This window comes from Oryx dammah, unplaced genomic scaffold (genome assembly GCF_014754425.2).
Source record: "Oryx dammah isolate SB20612 unplaced genomic scaffold, SCBI_Odam_1.1 HiC_scaffold_4, whole genome shotgun sequence".
NCBI lineage: Eukaryota > Metazoa > Chordata > Mammalia > Artiodactyla > Bovidae > Oryx > Oryx dammah.
In genome coordinates, this window is record NW_024070188.1 from 61,798,528 (window position 1) to 61,819,880 (window position 21,353).

General features: G+C 39.5%; 1 protein-coding gene across 1 annotated transcript in view; it reads right to left on the minus strand.

Annotated features, from left to right (window-relative positions):
- The window catches only part of MAP3K5 (mitogen-activated protein kinase kinase kinase 5), a 228,197-nt gene that overhangs the window by 129,108 nt on the left and 77,736 nt on the right, over positions 1-21,353 (minus strand). The window contains exons 3-7 of the mRNA XM_040239312.1: positions 13,607-13,630; positions 7,609-7,802; positions 6,201-6,369; positions 4,707-4,813; positions 2,296-2,466 (exon numbers count right to left, since the gene is read on the minus strand). Coding sequence (XP_040095246.1) covers positions 2,296-2,466; positions 4,707-4,813; positions 6,201-6,369; positions 7,609-7,802; positions 13,607-13,630 — 665 coding nt within the window. The remainder of the gene's footprint in view (positions 1-2,295; positions 2,467-4,706; positions 4,814-6,200; positions 6,370-7,608; positions 7,803-13,606; positions 13,631-21,353) is intronic.

Consider the following 21,353-nt stretch of genomic DNA (forward strand, 5'->3'; position numbering starts at 1 on the left):
CAATACTTTGGCCACCTGATGCGAAGAACTGACTTGTTTGAAAAGACTCTGATGCTGGGAAAGATTGAAGGTGGGAGAAGAAGGGGATGGACAGAGGATGAGATGGTTGGATGGCATCACTGACTCAATGGACATGAATTTGAGTAAACTTTGGGAGTTGGTGATGTATAGGGAGGCCTGGCATGCTGCACTCCTTGGGGTCGCAAAGAGTCAGACATGACTGAACAACTGAACTGAACTGGAAGCCTCAAACTAACTCCTTCCCCCAGTAAGACTACAGTTTTCTTCTTGAGTTGTATCTTCCCTAAGCCTGAAGATTTGAGAGCTCCCCTAAAGGAAAAAGCATATACACGTGAATCTTATCTAATGCAGTACTCCTCATCTAAGAATTAACAGCTCTCTAGTTTCTGACTATCTTTAGTCACTCTTTGGTGCTTTCAAACTTTTTTAGAAGTGTCTTCCCAATGTTTATAACTGTTATTGGCAGGAAGGTGAGTGCCATAGGAGCTACTCTTTCCCAAAGAGTTGATGAGCAGATGCAAATTTTAATGGGCTCTAGTTTCCCCAATATCTTATGGTTTATGGCATTTTTAAGCCTTCTTTTAAGATAATTTTTCCAAGTCATAAATCCATTTTGTATAATTTATTATAAAATTTTTTCCAGATAAAATGTTTTGATCTTTAATTTACTTGGATTTTATTTTTGTGTGTGTGGGTTAAACTAGGGATTCATTTTTATTTTTACAGGCAGGTAAACAAATTTTTCCAGTATCATTCCTAAAGAGTCCATTCTTTCCACTCTGGCTTATGAAGCATAGCCCTAAGTTGCTCAGTTGCATCCAACTCTTGCAACCCCATGGACTGTAGCCTGCCAGACTCCCACTGTTTATGGAATTCTCCAGGCAAAAATTCTGGTGTGGGTAGACATTCCCTTCTCCAGGGGATCTTCCCAGCCCAGGGATGAAATCTGGTCTCTGGTCTCCTGCCCTTATGAAGCATATCATACCATAAATCTAGTCATATGTAGCTGAGCCACCAGGGAAGCCAGTCATATGCATACAAAATGATATGTATCAGGCTCTGTTTTTAGTTTGTTTCTTTCAGGCTCTGTCTTCAGTTTTAGTGTTTTATTTTTATTAACTGTTTCAGTTTATTGGAGTATAATTACTGCACAATGTTGTTGTTAGTTTCTGCTGTACAACAAAGTGAATCAGCTATATGTACACACATATCCCCTCCTTCTTGGAACTCTCTCCATTCTCCACCCCCATTCCACCCATCTCGGTCACCATAGAGCACCAAGCCGAGTTCCTTGTGCTACACAGCAGGTTCCCACTGTCCTGTGTGATTAGTCACTCAGTCGTGTCCAACTCTTTGTGACCACATGAACTGCAGCACACCAGGCTCCTCTGTCCACGGGGATTCTCCAGGCAAGAATACTGGAGTGAGTTGCCATGTCCTCCTCCAGAGTTATCTATTTTACAGATGGTACTGTATATATGTCAATCCCAATCTCCCAATTGGTCTATGCTTGCACTCATACTGGGCTTCCCTGGTGGCTTAGCTGGTAAAGAATCCGCCTGCAATGAGAGAGACCCGGGTCCGATATCTGGGTTGGGAAGATCCCCTGGAGATGGAAAAGGCTACGCACTCCAGTATTCTGGCCTGGAGAATTTCATGGACTGTATAGTCCATGGGGTCGTAAAGAGTCAGAGATGACTGAGCGGCTTTCACTCCACTTCACTTCACTAATACTGTAATACTCGAATTGTTACACTGCTACAGTACGCCTTATCTGGGAGAGCAAGTCCCTCCACCTCATTCTCCAAAATAGCTTTGCCCATTCTAGACTCTTTTATTTTTTCAAATAAATTGTAGAATCAATTTGTTGAATTTCATGTAAAGTCCTGCTGTAGAGAATTAACATCTTTAAATCAAGTCTTCTTGATTTATTAAGTCTTCTCATCCACATACTTGGTTTATTTTTCCATTCATTCAGGTTTTATTTCATGTCTTTCTATAAAATTTTATGAATTTCCCCAATTATATGTTTTTTGTATTATACTTATATCTTTTAAAAATCCTATTTTTTTAAACCATTATCTTTTCATCCAATTTACCCCAATTTACTGTGCCTTATTAAATGAATTTCATCAAAATTATTTACTAAAGCTATAAATTCTAAGATTTATTTCCTAATATACAATCAAAGAATGAAAACAATAATTTAATACTCATTTACAAATGATTTTTTTGTGTCATGGACTTACCAAATATCTTATCCTGTACACTTACCAAGAAGCTCCATGGTCTCTACTTTCAGTGTCCATGAAATTAGAGTCCAAAAACATATCTTTGTAGATTCGACCAACGAGGCAATACATATCTGAAGCAACCTGCTCTTCATTTTGCACCAGGGGAATCATAATGTCAAGAGCTTTTGCTCTATCTCCAGGGAGGTTTCTCCTAAGGGAGAGAAAGGGAACATCACTCTTTCTGTATAGACTCCAGAAGCAGTTTAGGCCAATCATCTTTTTAAAATGTCTGTTTAATACACTAATACACATTAATAAGTTTGGCAGGATAAAAACAACAATGGTATTTTGGAAGTCTTCTGCAACTCTTTTTATCCTGTTGCATGTCTAATCATCTAAAAAGGATTTATTTTGAGTTGGTTTTCTGCTGATATGATGATTTGCGCTTATCCATCCACAGTCATTCCCATTTCCCTGCAGACTCTGTGTGGGTTCAAGTTGACAGAGTGAGATTAAGAATGCAGCCTGTGGTTGTGAATGGGGCAGAGTCAAGGAATTCAAACAGGGGTAAAACCCTGATGCTATAGGTTTCAGTGGCTTTTGCTCCAAAACACTGAGCAAACTAATTCATAGACAATACCAATAAGCCAACCTGAGTTGAGCAATCAGTCACCTAAGGAAGCTGCTTTATATAGCTCATTTTAAAACTGGTGAGTATGTGCAGACTGTTCTCAAAGATAAAAATTCTCTTAAGAGTAATTTATTGAAACTTGAAAACATTTATGCTAAGTGAAAGAAGGCAGTCACAAAAAGACTATATATTGTACAATCTCATTGCATGAAATATCCATAATAGGCAAATCTATGGAGACAGAAAGAGATCTGTGGTTGCCTAGGTCTGGATTTGGGAGGAATAGGAGAGTGTCCTGCCCCCATTGGAGCAGGCAGGGTGTGGGTGGTTTGGGGAAAGGTAATATAAACACTTTAAAACTCATGGTATTGATGGTCACACAACTCTGTTAATACATTAAAATCCATTGAATCATACATTTTAAATAAAATTGTATGATGTATGAATTATATTTCAATAAAACTGTTATATAAAAGGGTTATTTCTATTCTCAATTACTATTTTAAATCTTTCTGTCCATGAAATTCTTTTTTACATTCTGTACTAAATGCCTTCAGTTTAGAATAATGCTCCATACAAATACATTTATCATTTCATTCTATTCTATTTTAGGAAAGACAGAGACAAAATATAGATAAAAGAAAATATAAGAGGCTCTTATGGACTTTCATTTTTTATTTCAAAATATATCTAATTCCATCTTTCAAAAAGGATTTATTTGAAAACCAGTTGGAACAGATAATCTCTGGAGCTTTCATCTCTTTCTGCCAAATCTAAAGAAAAAATGTTTAATAAATGGGGAGATAAAATTGACTTTCACTGTCATATTGGTAAAGGTAGCACGTTGTAGAGCTTGGGCAGATGAATAAAGGAAACCAGTTGAAGAGCATGCTGACTTTTCTTTGGAGACAAAGGCAGGGGAACTAAGTGAGGGAGAATACAAGTACCAGTATCGGCTTGCTCTGGGACTGAGCCTGTTTTATGAGCCTTGAAGAAGTTACTCAAGCACTTTCGTTTCCTCATCGGTAAAATAATTAAGACTTCATGGCAAATGAAAAATAGATGTGAGGCTCCCCTCTCTTTTTCTTTGTATCATTCTCTTCAACCGTAGTAATTACACACATATCCAACTCTCTACCATAGAAGAGAACAGCAAAACTAAGTTCGGGATGGTTTAGTGCTTTGGGCTTCTCTAAGGCCAGAGTAGGGATGGCCTTTCATGGTGACTCTGGGTAGAAAGTGGCATGGAGGCGGGTGTCAGTCATGATGCTGACGGAAAGAACAGAGGCAGCACTGGAAGCAGCACTGTTAGTCTTGATCCTAGAAAATTCACGGACACATGACCTAAAATGTGTTTTGATTATATTAGTAATTAGGTATATTCAGAACAATCTCAGTGAACATCTTCTCTGATTAGGAATATGTTCCCCTAGGTATCACTATCCCTACTCTAGTTAGTTCTTGTGTAAATAACCACTTGGCGTTCAATCTATTTAAAGACAATATCACATCCATGTAATTTTTTAAATCCCCCAAATATATATAAATAGAAAATACAAACTTTGACAGAGAAGCAAAAGAATTTTAAGAATTCAGATATATAAACATTGAGGGTACTTCTTTTACTCATGAAAAGTGAGACAAAATCAGAATGCATGCTACCTATATTTTATATGGTTGAAGTAGAAATATTAACAACACATTATAACAGGAGTGGTTGCAAGGCTACATGAAAAACATATCATGGAAAGAATATGCAGGTTAAAAAGTAATACGTTAGGCACATTGTTGCGGGGGCGGGGGGTACTTTTTCTTCTTACCTATTCAGTGCAAATGCATAATGAAACTTCACATGGTGATGGGAGGCCAAATCAAACGTTGGAAGCTTTTCTAAAGTCTCTACCAGCTTCACAATAGAATCATAGTCCTTTCAAACAGGAGAAGAATAACATAGAATTAAATCTTTGGGAAAAAGTCCTGACAATGAAATGCCTTTGAACAACCAGATGCTTGAAACTAAGAAGAGTATTAAAAAGGAACTAGAACCCATGAAATACCTTAAAGAATCTAGAACCAAGAAGAAACTGTTTGTTCATTTGCTTGCCTGAATAAGGGATTTAGATTATATAGATAAAACACTGGAAATATTGAATTACCATCTCTGACCTACAAAACAATAAACTCTCTAGCATGGTAATACTACATTTTCTCAGTACAGGTGGTTTACTTCTCCCTGGAGCTAGATTCCCGGTATGCAGGGCGTTGTCAATTACTTTCAGGGAGATAACTTCCAAGATATCAAGAACATGGAGCAACCGATAGAACTTTTATTATAAGTAACAAAAATATTTGGTTTCAACATAAGAAGGCTCTCCAGTCATGGGATCTTAAGTGCCACACGTCTCCATGTATGTGAATCTCTGTTATTCACATGAAGCTTTACTCAAGCCTGAATGGGTGAGAATAAGAAACCACAAGCCACTTAAATTTTACTGTAAAAATCCAACAGCAAATCTCCAACTCAGAGATTTCATTCTTCTTGTGTGTGTTGTATTAAGCTGCTTCAGTCATGTCCAACTCTTTGCCACCCTATGGACTATAGACCACCAGGCTCCTCTGTCAATGGGATTCTCCAGGCAAGAATCCTGGAGTGAGTTGCCATTTCCTCCTCCAGGGGATCTTTCCGACCCAAGGATTGAACCCACGTCTCTTACGTCTCCTGCACTGGCAGGTGGGTTATCTACCACTAGCCCCATGATTCTTCTTAGTGTAATTTAAAAATTTTAAGACACCTCAATAAAATAATATGGCATATCTGTGTTTTACATTACTTATTTTTAAAGCTACTTTTATAATTAATCAATTGCACATTTCTCGCTTGTGGTTAGTTAGATCCAGCATTATCAATTCCAAGCAACACAATTCCAGGAGTAAGAGACATATCTGGAAAGCTCTAAAAATGTCTGTTCTTTGCGAAAACAAAGATTTCACTTAGTGACAGGCAGGTGTGCCTGAGGCTAGCAGAGCAGAACAGCTGTCTGTGGATTAGCCATGCATGCAAATTTTTCTTTTTGTTCTTTTGGAGGAAAAAGGCAGCCCTTTACCGTACAAGTCTTTCATAATCACTGATGGTTAACTTATATGAGTCTGTTTCATTTATCATAAAATCTCAGAATGGAAAGTTTAGGAAAGTCAATAAAAAATTACATGTAGTAACATGAGTGACTTATTAGCTAACTGGAACTGGATATTAACACTCCCTTATTCCTCCAGCATGATACATAACCAAGACTTGATTTTGAGCATCTTCTCACCTGGATATCTCTATATGAAAGTAACAGATTTATGACAATATCTGCTGTCAAGACTTCAATATTATCCACTCGCTGTCGAATTCTTGCCAATTCAGCTGCCAATTCTTTGCCAGTATATAAGTTACGAGCTTTCCTGATATCATTGAGTATAGACTCCCGGAAATACTGGCTGGTGGAAAAACACACATTTTTAAGAGTCGATACTAGAAAGTATTTCAGTGAAAAGCAATGACCTTATAAGGAAATGAATGACACCTGCAGCATTCGTACCTTTCAGATCATTAAGATGTACAGAATGAACACCTCATCTAGCTAGTATCATTAAGAAATTGGGGCATCCTAATATTTTACACTCTGCCTTGCTCCAGGAAGAATCAAAGGTAAAGATATTCCATGTTAATGAGTTGTCCAAGACCCTGCAGTATTCCAGTTAAAATGCTAAAACTTTATTTTTCATTTTACTGTCTCGAGTAGAAATTGTTCTAAATAAATAGGTGTGCCCACAATTTGAACATAATAAAACATGTACCTTCTGATCCAGCATCATCATTTATCAGCATAAATGACTGCTCTTAACTAAAATATAATAGTGCTTTCAACAATTTTTAGAGAGTTCTTGTCCTTACGCTAAAAGTCCCTGGACATTTATTCAGATGTTTCTGTACTTACATGGAATATATTTTTAGCTCTACCATTACTATAACACAGTTAGCAGTCTTTCTTTTTTCTGATTTCAAGTTGTTCTCCTCTGAATAAAGTGGACAAAATTCAAAAGGTAGACTAAGATGCACCTATTTTATCCACTTAAAGGACATTATATATATTTTTTCCTGGTTCTTGACTGAGTATTATATGTAAGAAACATCTGATAAGGTGCACAAATACAGCAAGTCCCCTACATACGAATGAGTTCTGTTCCAAGAGCGTGTTTGTAAGTTCAATTTGTTCGTTAAGTCCAACAAAGTTAGCCTAGGTATCCAACTAACACAATCGGTTGTATAGTACTGTACTTAATAGATTTATGATACTTTTCACACAAATAATATGTAAAAAATAAACACAAAAATAAGAAATCATTTTTAACCTTATAGTACAGTACATTAGTATAGTACAAGAGCTGGCATGCAGAGACTGGCATCAAGTAAAGAGGTAAGAAGAGTTACTGACTGGAGGAGAGAGAGAGGTGGGAGATAGTAGAGCTGAAGGATTGTCAGCGAGAGGAAACGGAGAGTAAGCCGCAAGTGACAATGTGCGCCACGTATGTAAACCAACTTATGTGACTGGACATACAGACACACGCTCACATCTTTGAAAGTTCACAACTTGCAGGTTCGAATGTAGGTGACTTACATAAATTAAGTACACGAACACTTCACTATCACTACCAAACGGCATTATTAAACTTTACCTGGAACTTGCTTGTGCCACCTTCAAAAGCTGAATGAAACGATCCACAAGAGGTAAGCAGATGGGTCCCAGAAGCAGCTCAAAGTTTGGCTGCATGAGCTCAGTCAAGCCCTTCATGAAGCTGCTGTCACAGCAATAGACCTTGTTATGCGGCGTTATCATGTAAGGAATAAATGTGTAGTTCCCAGTGCACATCTGCGGAAAGAGGAAGCACCAGGAGGTGGTAAGCTGACCTGTTGACCCCACACTAACGTCACCCCAAATCTGACTTTTAAATAATAATCCTATTTCCTATTCATGACCTATGAAAATTTCCTCCAATTTCTTTAATTGCTTACTTCAAGTAATTCAGACTTACACATGATAAAAAAACATATGGCATGGCACAGTTTCTATCAATCCCTTAAATATTTATTCACCATTCTCTTGGCTACAACACTATGATATATGCTGTAGGTGAAGCAAGGTAGTTTAAAACACAGCCCTCAGCCTTCAGAAAACTTGTCAGAGACACAGCATAAAAGCATGGAAATGATAAGAGTTAACATCTCAGGGCTGCCCACGTAACAGCAAAGTGTGAGTGAGGCCAGAATAAGCTGATCCCCTCCAGGCTGCTCGATCGCAGTCATGCCTTTATTAACATCTCAGTTACTAAATCTAGAGACCCTACATATTAAACAGCAGAGATGTCACTTGGCCAACAAAGGTCCATATAGTCAAAGCTTTGGTTTTTCCAGTAGTCATGTACCAATGTGAGAGTTGGACTATAAAAGAAGGCTGAGCTCCAAAGAATTGATGCTTTCAAACTGCAGTGCTAGAGAAGACTCAAGCGTCCCATGGACAGGAAGGAGATCAAACTAGTCAATCCTAAAGCATATCAACCCTGAATATTCATTGGAAGGACTGAAGCTGAAGCTCCTATCCTTTGGCCACCTGATGTGAAGAGCCAGCTCATTGGAAAAGACCCTGATTCTGGGAAAGACTGACGGCAGGAGGAGAAGGGGGTGACAGAGGATGAGATGATTGGATAGTATCATTGACTCAATGGAGATGAGTTTGAGCAAACTCTGGGAGATAGTGAAGGACAGGGAAGCCTGGCGTGCTGCAGTACATGAGGTCGAAAAGAGTTGGACACAGCCTTGCAGCTGAACAAGAGACCCTGAAGTTATCCTTGATGCTTCCATTTCCTCTACCTTCCACAAACTACCAACATCCTGTCTATTCCACCTCCAAGATATATCTATTTGTTCACTTCACTCCATCTTCTCTGCTAGCACTGGAGACCATGCCACCAATATCCTGGCCTGAGCCACTGTAATTGGCTTTTACCTGGGCTCCCTGCTTCTCCTCTTGCCTATCAATCTGTTTTTTACTCAGCTGTCAAAGGGCTCTTTCAATAACATATATCAGACTTCTCTCAGCTGCTCAAGCCCCCTCCCTTGCTCCTGAGATGAAGATAAAATAGATCACTGTCACCTACAAGGGCTTAACTATGCAAACCCTGCCTCTCTCTCTAGCCTCAGCCTGTACCACTCTCCACTCACTCAGCATGACCTTCTATCTGCTCCTGATGGTGCCAAGTGAGGGTGCACTAGGGCAAACACAAGTGGAACTGGGAAGAATAAAGGAGACATTGGACTGGATGCCCCTGAGGAAGTGAGCCTGACTGGCGCTCAGGGCTCAGGGAAGGGAAGGGAATACAAAGTTAAGGATTTCAATCTCTGTTCAATCTCAGGGCAGTGAGAAATCTGGAAGGATTCAGAGCAGGAAAGAAAACATAACTAAAGCTGTGCCTTTTGACAGTCCAGGCAGAAAACAGAATGGACTGAAAGAGAAAGAAATGAGACTTAAGGAAGCAAGGTGGGGAGCTACAAAGCAAGACCAGATCACAAACGTGGATGCCTGAACTTGACGTTAAGAAGAAAGAATCATCGAGACCAGCCAACTGGTTGCAGATATTGAAACAGAGGAAAAAGGAGGCATTGAAGGCCACTTCATAGTGGTAAATGGGGTTCCTTAAAAGAGAATGGGATCCTTAACAAAAATCAAGAATTCAGAAGCAGAACTAGACTTATTTTTTAATATTTATGAACAAATTACATTTGGGGGCATTTGTTATATATTAGGTAATGAATCACAAACAGGGCCTGACTTCTAGTTAAAATATGAGATGAACTTCAAGAGGGTCAGATCTGATTTGGTGAGTAGGGTGACATGCACACTTTTGAAAGGCTGGGATTTAAGGGAAACAGGACTTCTAAAGTGATAATATCCAAGAGTTCCAAGCCAAAATGCAGACCTGGAAATTATTTGGTATGGCTGAGTCTGAGGAAATGAGAGAGACCTCTAAGAGAAATGGCAACCCACTCCAGTACTCTTGCTTGCAAAGTCCTGTGGACAGAGGAGCGTGGTAGGCTACAGTCCATGGGGTCACAAAGAGTTAGACACGACTGAGTGACTTCACTTCACTTCTAAGAGAAAAAGCCAGAGAGAAAGAAAAAAAGCAGAGGGCTGAAAACTAGAATGAGATGGGGAGAAAACTCTACCTATCACTCTTCTAGGGAGTCCAGGAGCCCCAGTTATATGTCAGCAGAATGGAGAACAATGCATTGCTTCTCTTACCCTTTGAACTAAACGAATGAGAGTAAACATTTATTCATTACGTGCAGGTGCCAAGGAATGAATGGTCATATGTTTACAACAGTCCACTGATGGAAGGGATCTTGTCTCGTCTCCATTTCACAGGCGAGGATTCAGGTAAGGCTTGGCAAGGTCACACAGCTGGGCTGTGATGTGTCTAGGACGCCAGTCCATGGACTCCTTTTCCAGAGGGCCTGCTATTATGGCCAGGGGGCTGAGCACCCTCCCGAGTGTCCTTGACTTGCTGGCACACCAACTCTTTGCTTCAGGTCATCTTCCACGGACCCCTGCATGAGCCAACTTACTGCCTCGTAGCAAACAGCCAAGAAGTACCAAATGTCCTTTCAGCCCCCCTTGATTATTTATGAACATGTTATTCTCTGAGGCACTTGTATCTCGGGTAATGAAGCAGAAACTGGACTGGACTTCTAGTTAAAGTATGAGAAGAACCTCCAAAGGTTGCGATTTGATTTTTAAATCAAGCACATTAAGGTGTTCCTTTCACAAGTTCTCCTTCATGGAACAGTAATTGGAAGACTAGTCAGGAAGATGAAAAATAAACATACCCTGCTTCTAAAATGTTACCAAGAACCCACAGCAAGTTCACCAAACTAATCCTTTTACCCAAGCCACTGTCTAAGCAGAAAAGAAAGGCAAGCATATACAGAGATGGCTTTTCAAATCTTCTAGAGCTTAAACTTTTGAGTGAGTTGTAAAAGAGCAACAGAATCAAATACTCCTATTTTTGAAAATCATTTTGACTCAAAACTACCAAAGAGAAGGCTCCAAATCTTCTAAGTCACAAGGTAAGGACAAACAGGTGAGAAGCCAATGAACCAAAAAGCATTATTGGAATTTGGGAATATTATTCCTCTACTGCTGGATAAAGTTCTGTACCTTCAGCAGCCTTAATATCATGTGTATTTGTGTATAATATAAGAACTAGAATACATTATTACTGAAAGACTGGGCATTGAGAAATAACATATCTGTATAAAACATTCTGAGAGAGGAGGAGTATCAGATATCTGGGTGTGTAATGAGCAGTAGGTGGGTAAAGAGAGAAAGATGAGAGTCATGAAGATAGCAGAGAAAATCAGATTCCAACTATCTTCAAACCCCATGGGATGAGGTTTCAGAATCCTTGAAGGTATTCAGCATGCTGAAGCTTTCCCAAGTTCCTGGTCTCAATGTACTTTTTGGAACCTCTTCTATAAGGCAGTATTGTTTTTCAACGTCCCATTGTTGGTGATTAAAAAAAAAAAAAAATGGGGGAAAGTAAGCAGCAGGAGGCACTTCTGGGCCTGAGCTAAGAGCCAACACAGCAAGCCTGCAGTGGGGAGAAAGAAGGTGCGGAGTGGCTGTGGATGGTGTGTTTTTAAAAAGGATACCAGCTATTGAAAAAATCACCTTTTCAAAATGATGAAAACTAATAATACGGGAACATTGATTTCCCAAGTTGGCTCACATAAAGCTTAGAAATACCATTACGGCAATTTCTATTTACACATTGCTGCCAATCCTGAGTTTGAAATACCTAATAATCCAAAGCAAATAAAAAAGACTGTGATCAAGAACAGATACTTTAGATGCAACAATTGTATTTTATTAATAAGATACTAATTCTAAAACAATTAAACCTGTTTCTTGAAGGAAGAAATTTCCTTACATTTCAAAACAATGAGGCATGGTCATAAAATAACAAGACTGGTCTCTTCAGCCCATACTTGTTTTCATGGTTATAGAAACACACAGCTCAAAATCTAGACGAATTCTGATTATCTCTACTGTTTTTGTTTTAAAAATAAAAATGCCAACTCTGTTTTTCAATTTTTAAAAGTTACATAAAGGTGAACATAAGTATGTGTGGAGCATGAATTAAGCTTCTGGAAAGATATGCCCTCAGCCGTCAAATATATTGAAATATATGCCCCAAATACTCAACTTTTGAGAGGGACTTAGCACTGGAAACACAGCAGCGTACTTGAGTCAATGGATGACTTGTTCATAATGTGTAATATTGGGTCAACTTACAAACCTGCTTCCCCACATGTCCAAACTATCACTGGGCATGATCAGTTCTTCTCTGCCATTCAAGTAAATGCTACCTCATCAGAAAAACTTTCCACGACCACTTGAGGGATGGGCTAGCCACTCTTTGAGATATTGCCTTACGTTAATTTCTAACTTGTTTGTTTGCTTATTTGCTTGACCATCCCCCCTAGCAACACTCTTTTGAGCATTGTATCAGTTGTCTCCTGGGACAATTATGAATGAGTTGTCTCCACTTTCAGCCTCCACAGTGAGTCTCTTGCAGCACCAAACCCAAAACCTAGCACACAGTTCATGTTCCATCAATATTTGCTTCATAAAATCTGCTACACTGAATTGAGGCATGAAGCAATCCTTGTTCTTCTCCTGTTGAGATGTGAAGGATAAGTTTATCATGGCAACATTATTCATGCTGCAATGAGTCCCTGACCTGAACTCTTAAATTTCTTAAATCTTAATTTCTTCAATTTCTGATCTAAGGGAAATTTACCCATTGTACTTTTAATCTTATCATCATAGATGGAATCATGTGCAGATTTTTACGCAGTATGTTATTTCCCCTCTACGTTTCAGAAATACATTAAGGTTTTAAGTACTGGCTTACTTTCCAAAATGAAAACATGACCATTGACATAACCATGCTAATTCCAAAATATAATTATTCTTCATGCATTTACAATTTCTTAAATTCATCTTTATCACTCTTTAATTTTTAATTTTCTGTGGAGGGTAAGAACTTCGTAGTGTGCTTTCAAAGGTCTTAAAGTGTGATCAATAAGACTTAGGAACTTAAGTCAATCTCAGTGTAAATATGATAGAGATATGTAGACATATTTCCATGTGTGTATATGTATATATATGTATGTAAATGTATTGACACATTTATAATTTATATATATAGTATACATATAAATACTCAGTAAATTTATAGATAAAGATATCTCTATACCTGTATATATAGATATGCACACACACATACATATGTGTGTGTATCAGTGCATTTATATATATATGCTGCTTTAGGAACACTCATCATTTTATAAAATTGAATGTACTATGTAGTTTTGTTCTAAATATAATTATATATAGAAAAAAACAGGCATCAGTGTCATCTCCCACTAGTATAAATAAAGTTTCACTATAAAGGGATACTTAAGTAAAATAGCCATATTTATATTGATATGTCAGAAATTTTAAAAGGAAGAGACAGAAATTAATAATTTGTAGAAATAGAAAATATAGCAGCAATTAGCTGATAAAAAAGAAAAGAGAAAAACGTTTATGGAAGGATTAAGTAAAATACTCACAGTATTCTTCTGGCAAATGATCTCCTGAAAAAAGAGAAAAGAGAAGAGTAAAGCAAAAGCTAATACAAAATTAATTAATTCAACTAATTAACTGAAATATTCTATGTGGCAAAATTTATATTAACAATTTTATTATTTATCACTAGCAATTAGAAATTCAGAATGTGAAGAATAAAAGGTATCAACTAAATTCCTGCATCTGAGTTTACAGTCTGATGAAGGGGACAGGAGTGCACAAAAGTATCAACTATGATTTTAGGAAAACAGCATAAACATGAAAAATCTAAAACCTGAATCTGAAAACCATTTCTGCAGAGTATGTATGCGCAGAATTATCTTATCAGCTACAATCTTTGGGGAAAGAGATTAAAATGAGTTAGCTTTCCCAAAGCACAATCTCAATCATGCCCTGAGAAAGAACCTAGCAGCATGCTTGGAGTAAAACTAGAAATAAAGGGTACCGGTTACTGGTCGGGGGGCAAATTCATATATAGACAATAAGGACATCTGACAATAACTAGTCATAAATGTTATGTATTGTTCCAAAAGAAGTGAAGTATGATAAATACATTGCAGGTGGTGCCCCTATCTTCTAGATTATGAGAAATAAATGGGATCATGGGAATAATGTGGCTATATCATATCTGGCACATAAAAAGCTCTCGATAAAGCCAGCTATTATTATTCCTAGACTTCAAGATGACTAGAGACATGGAAGAGACAATCTAGAAGAGTCTGTGGCATAAAAACTTCACTGAGGTTGGGGAAACATGATTTAGAAAAGAGAGACGGGACTGTGTTTTAGAAAAGATGGCATGTGTGTTGCCAGGGAAACAGGAAACGTGAGGCATTTGTAGAGTCTACAGTGTGGTCCATCTGGCTAAGACCAGAAGCAGAACCAACCCAGGCGAGGTAAGAGGAGCAAAGGAGTGATGCAGGCTGTCATTCATCCCAGGGGACCGGCTGTCATTCATCCCAGGATCAACATGGGGCAAAGGGGAAACTAGGAGGGCGTTAGCTTGGAGCAGTAGGTAAGATTTCTGAATGATTAAGGGTAACAGATGAGTAAACAAAAAGAGGAAGGGATTGTGCAGGGTTCAGTTCAGTTCAGTTCAGTTCAGTTGCTCAGTCGTGTCCAACTCTTTGCGACCCCATGAATCGCAGCACGCCAGGCCTTCCTGTCCATCACCAACTCCCGGAGTTCACTCAGACTCGCGTCCATCGAGTCCGTGATGCCATCCAGCCATCTCATCCTCGGTCGTCCCCTTCTCCTCCTGCCCCCAATCCCTCCCAGCATCAGAGTCTTTTCCAATGAGTCAACTCTTCGCATGAGGTGGCCAAAGTACTGGAGCTTTAGCTTTAGCATCAGTCCTTCCAAAGAAATCCCAGGGTTGATCTCCTTCAGAATGGACTGGTTGGATCTCCTTGCAGTCCAAGGGACTCTCAAGAGTCTTCTCCAACATCACAGTTCAAAAGCATCAATTCTTCGGTGCTCAGCTTTCTTCACAGTCCAACTCTCACATCCATACATGACCACAGGAAAAACCATAGCCTTGACTAGACGGACCTTAGCCGGCAAAGTAATGTCTCTGCTTTTGAATATGCCATCTAGGTTGGTCATAACTTTTCTTCCAAGGAGTAAGCATCTTTTAATTTCATGGCTGCAGTCACCATCTGCAGTGATTTTGGAGCACAAAAAAATAAAGTCTGACACTGTTTCCACTGTTTCCCCATCTATTTCCCATGAAGTGATGGGACTGGATGCCATGATCTTCGTTTTCTGAATGTTGAGCTTTAAGCCAACTTTTTCACTCTCCTCTTTCACTTTCATCAAGAGGCTTTTTAGTTCCTCTTCACTTTCTGCCATAAGGGTGGTATCATCTGCATATCTGAGGTTATTGATATTTTCCCGGCAATCTTGATTCCAGCTTGTGTTTCTTCCAGTCCAGCATTTCCCATGATGTACTCTGCATATAAGTTAAATAAGCAGGGTAGATGTATATAAAATACTAAAAGAGACCGTTCAATATTCACAATCTTGCTGGTGAAAAAAAGAACACATACACATGTAAAAAAAAACATTATAAGCCTGGACACACAAACATGAATGCCCACCTGCCCTACATCCAAAGAGCGATACGACAGTAAGAGCTGGGGTTTCTGGGGAAAAGAAGACGTTCCTGGGGACTGAAAAAGGCTGAAGATCAGCAGAGAAGGTGGAATTCAAGAGGACAGTCACATCTTCCAAACACAAAGCAGGGAGGTAGGAATCCAGGCTAGAAGACTAGGAATGCAAAGGCCCATTTAGGAAACAATAAATATTATTCCTGGGGCTAAAGAAGACAGCTCATTTTGAGAAGTATAGAAGAGAGAAATAAAAGGGTTTCCTTTTATTATTGAAAACATCTTGAATTCAATCATTGGGTTAAAAAAGAAAGTTCATTTTGGCACACACTAATAATAATAGAAAGTTATTTGGGGCCTAATTGAAGAAAGCCTTGAATGCCAAAATAAAGCACTCTGTTGTGTGGGCATTTGGGCATATGAGAGTAAAAGTGTTTTTTCAGGTGAGTGACAGACATATAAAAGTCTCTGCACACACTGGGACATTGTTTGTAAAAGCAAAGTTTGGGAACAACACAAATGTTCTATCAACTAGAGACCAGCCGACTAAACTATGGTTCCTCGACACGATGGAATATAATGCAGCTGAACAAAAGATGAGAAAGTTCTCTATGAAGTGATATGGAAAGATCTCCAAGATACACTGCCTAGTGAACAAAAGGAAAGGATAGAATGGTTGCTACCCTATGTTTCTACTTATGTATATAAAAGGGAGAAAAATAAAATCCTAATTTGTCTACTTCTAAAATCTCTCTGGAAGGATATACAAGAAACGAAGAATAGTGGCTGCCAATGGAGAGGGGATCCAACTGCCTGGAGGACAAGGATGAAAGGATGACTTTTCAGTAGTACATCTTTTTGCACTTATAAATGTTTATATTGGGTAAATGCATTACCCAAGAAAGACAAGTAATTAAAAGGTAAACCTTGTAAAAGTTTTAAAAATATGAATTACGACAGTGGTATTTAGTACTGGATGGGAAAAAGCATTCAGGTAGTTATCGCCAAGTTGAGGAATGTCTAGACTTTGGATTTGAACAGTGGTAGTGCCCTGGAGGATGAAAATCAAGAGACAGATGAGTGATGATGTAGAGCAAAGTTGAAAGTGTCCTTTCCCACAATGTTTCACAGGCAGTTAATGCATCTCTCTACCTCCCCTGCTACACACACACACACGGTTCATGAAAAACACAAAGCCAGGAATATAGTATGCAGAATTTTCCAAACTTGATTTATGGAGCATCTCTCCAGAGGAGCAAACCACACTCTTTCCTAGATAGGCATAGTCTTCTCTCATCCCTCTAAGCAAAAAGAAAAGAAAAGAAAAACAACACTCTTCTCTTAATCCTGTACCACACAGCATCCTCTGCATATTGCATAGGAAACCCTGTTCTCTCTTGACTGCCTTCAATGACACCTAACCCCCAAGAGAAGCAGTTGATGTCCTTAATTTGCCCTCATGACTCCTTATACCGACCTCTGTCGCAGCACTGGATGTGCCACACTGCAATCACCGCTTCCTACGCTTCTCCTAATCCTACATCATGAGTTCCTTGGGTGCAAGAGCCAGGTTTACTTCATATTTGTATCCCCACTGATTGCCTAGCAGATTGCAGGGCATATAGTTGGTGCTCAATAAAAGAATAAATACATTAACTAGTTCATGAATGTAAAAAATACTGGACTCTGAATTAGGATAGACAGGTGTTAAGTCTTGGCTCTGCTCCTGACTGGCCATGTGTCATCTCACCTCTCTCTAATGTAACACGCTAAGAACTGGATAGAGGGATCGTTGGTCCCTTCCAGCACTGTATCCTATCACTTACTTTTGGCTAAAGGCCTAAGTCAGCACTGTTCTTGTGCCACTGGAAGGAGTGATGTCCTTATACCCAGCACAGGAGTTACTCAACCATGATTTCTGTTTGGTACACCAGGCACAGAGATGGAGGTGGTGATGAAGGGAGCTGTGATGAGGCCTGAATGAACTGAAGGCTCCCCTCTGGTTGTCACCAAAGGAAATAACCACAGTGGTTACTGGCCTACAGCCAGTACGTTATGTCTTCCTGAAGAATTGCTTATTGAAGTAATAACTCTTACACGTCTTCTTTGCTTCCATTTCAGGTAATGCACGCATCATAAAAAATTCTAAAACTATATTCAATCATCCTTATAGCCATCCTACTGAGTTCTTATTAACTGCTTGCTCATATTTTATAGAAGCTAAATGGGTACAAATGGTTCTCTTGAAGAAGTTTACTCACAGCTTATGATGTAACCTTAAAGGAGGTATCAACCTCAAAGAAAGAAAGGTACTATTTGTGCATTTTAACTCAGTACAAACAAACAGCAAACAAGACCTGAAAACGTATTTAAATACTGAGGTGGAACAGTGAATGTCTGCATGCGTGCGTGCTCAGTTGCTTCAGTTGTGTCCAACCTTTTGTGACCCCATGACTATAGTCCACCAGGCCCCTCTTTCCATGGGATTCTCCAGACAAGAATATGGGAGTAGGTTGCCAGGTCCTCCTCCAGGGGATCTTCCTGACCCAGGGATCAAACTCTCATCTCCTGCATCTCCTGCACTACAGGTAGATTCTTTACTGCTGAGCCACCAGGGAAGCCCCAGTGAATATTTAATTTCTGCTAAATCCATTGAAGGGGAATAAAAAGGAGGAAGGGGAATAAAAAAGAGGAAGGGGAATAAATTTAACAGGCAACTGCAATACTTCACATCACTCAGTGGAAATGTCTTGTCTAAAGAGCCTGAAAAATGAAAAATAAAAATCAACATAAACTCCAGTTCCTTAACAGTGAACTGTTTCTGAAGATACATCACCCCACTGCAACTTCGTTCTTGCCTAAAGTCTTTCAGTTCAGTTCAGTTCAATTCAATTCAGTCGCTCAGTCGTGTCCGACCCTTTGCGATCCCATGAATTGCAGCACGCCAGGCCTCCCTGTTGGAGAAGGCAATGGCACCCCACTCCAGTACTCTTGCCTGGAAAATCCCATGGATGGAGGAGCCTGGTAGGCTGTAGTCTATGGGGTCGCTAAGAGTCAGATACAACTGAGTGACTTCACTTTGACTTTTCACTTTCATGCATTGGAGAAGGAAATGGCAACCCACTCCAGTGTTCTTGCCTAGAGAATCGCAGGGATGGGGGAGCCTGGTGGGCTGCCATCTATGGGGTCGCACAGAGTCGGACACGACTGAAGCGACTTAGCAGCAGCAGCAGCAGGCCTCCCTGTCCATCACCAACTCCCAGAGTTCACACAAACTCATGTCCATCAAGTCAGTGATGCCATCCAGCCATCTGATCCTCTGTCATCCCCTTCTCCTCCTGCCCCCAATCCCTCCCAGCATCAGTCTTTTCCAATGAGTCAACTCTTCGCATGAGGTGGTCAAAGTACTGGAGTTTCAGCTTTAGCATCAGTCCTTCCAAAGAACACCCAGGACTGATCTCCTTTACAATGGACTGGTTGGATCTCCTTGCAGTCCAAGGGACTCTCAAGAGTCTTCTCCAACATCACAGTTCAAAAGCATCAATTCTTCGGCGCTCAGCCTTCTTCACAGTCCAACTCTCACATCCATACATGACCACAGGAAAAACCATAGCCTTGACTAGACAGACCTTAGTCGGCAAAGTAATATCTCTGCTTTTGAATATGCCATCTAGGTTGGTCATAACTTTTCTTCCAAGGAGTAAGCATCTTTTAATTTCATGGCTGCAATCACCATCTGCAGTGATTTTGGAGCCCCCAAAAATAAAGTCTGACACTGTTTCCACTGTTTCCCCATCTATTTCCCATGAAGTGATGGGACCAGATGCCATGATCTTCATTTTTTGAATGTTGAGCTTTAAGCCAACTTTTTCACTCTCCTCTTTCACTTTCATCAAGAGGCATTTTAGTTCCCCTTCACTTTCTGCCATAAGGGTGGTGGTCATCTGCATATCTGAGGTTATTGATATTTCTCCCGGCAATCTTGATTCCAGCTTGTGCTTCTTCCAGTCCAGCATTTCTCATGATGTACTCTGCATAAATAAGCAGGGTGACAATATATAGCCTTGACGTACTCCTTTTCCTATTTGGAACCAGTCTGTTGTTCCATGTCCAGTTCTAACTGTTGCTTCCTGACCTGCATACAGATTTCTCAAGAGGCAGGTCAGGTGTTCTGGTATTCCCATCTCTCTTAGGGGACCTTTAATCATTGTACTCTCTGGCTGTACCAAAAACATCCTCAAATGTTTTCTCCAGGACGCTTTGATAACCAACCCAAGAAGCAAGGCAAAGGAGACAATCTAACATAGGTCTCAATCCAAAGGAAGACAAAGATAACTTTTGAGAGCTACTTGGGACAATGTAACACTGTAGAGGTCATCATAAGGATAAATAAATGTGGAGAGTCTCCAAAATTGGAAAGTTTCTCTGCCTAACATTTAAGTAATTACAGCAGGGGAAGGAAGTGGGAACAGCTGGTGTGAGATTGCCAAACCAAATGGACACAGGGTGGAAGAAACAGAGTTAGCAACCAGGATCTTTTTCCTGAAAGAAAAGATAGGCACAAGCTGGTGGTTTGGGGCCAGGAAAAAAGACCATGGCTTCCTGCTGGTGACCTTCAAGGTCTTCTCTTCTGAGATCTTTCTGTCCCAATGGAATGTGGCAAGTGTTCCACTAAAGTTGGGAAAAAAAGGAATCTTTCTTGTATTCCCCAGCTCCATCTTCTTACCTAATTTCAATGCCTCTAAGCTAAACAAAGATATGTCATATGGGCTGCGGTGAACACCATGAGCCTCACTGAGAAGATGGGACTCTTCTTTACTCTCTACATGCTGAGTCGGCTTAGGACGAGCACTCCAACACAGGTGTCACAGAACTGGTTCATCTTTAAAGTCAGGGAACCCGGCACACTTGTACTTATATGCTTACATAAAAGCTCAAGTTAAAAAAAAAAACAGTCGAACAAAAACCTGGAAAATCATATTTTTAACAGACATATGAAATCTGTGGACAGACATGTAGGAAAATATACCTGATGACAAGTCCAAGAATATGCGGCTTGTCCTGCTCTGATGCTGAACTGTGTGTGTAACTCTAAATCTTTGCATCTCTGTGGATTTAGTTTTCATGTGTAAAGAAAGTATTCCATCTGCTCAATCTGCATAGTAACGACACTTCCCATATCACTGGGTCATGTTTAAAGACCAAATGAGATAAATTTATGAGAAACCTTTAAGCATTTAAAGTCGTATGCAACATGAGGTATTAATACTATCAAAGCAGACAACCCCAACTCAATTCCTATGTTATCGAATACAGAGGCATCTTATACCTGCGTTGTTTATGATCCTCAGAAGGAACACATCAGGATTATAGAAAAGACATATGAGCAACTGTTAATAAAAAAAAAACCCTGTACCCAAAATCAGGTTTAATGATACCCAAACTTGAAAATAATCCTAAAAGAAATTCTAGACTTTCTTCTCCTCCTCTATTAATTTTGTTTCATGTTAAAAAATATATCTTGGTGGGAAAACTCCACTGCAAGTATATACGTATCATTAAACAGGGCTAACATGCTGAAGAGTGATGTTTTATACGTACAGCGCTTGAAAGAGCTTCTTAA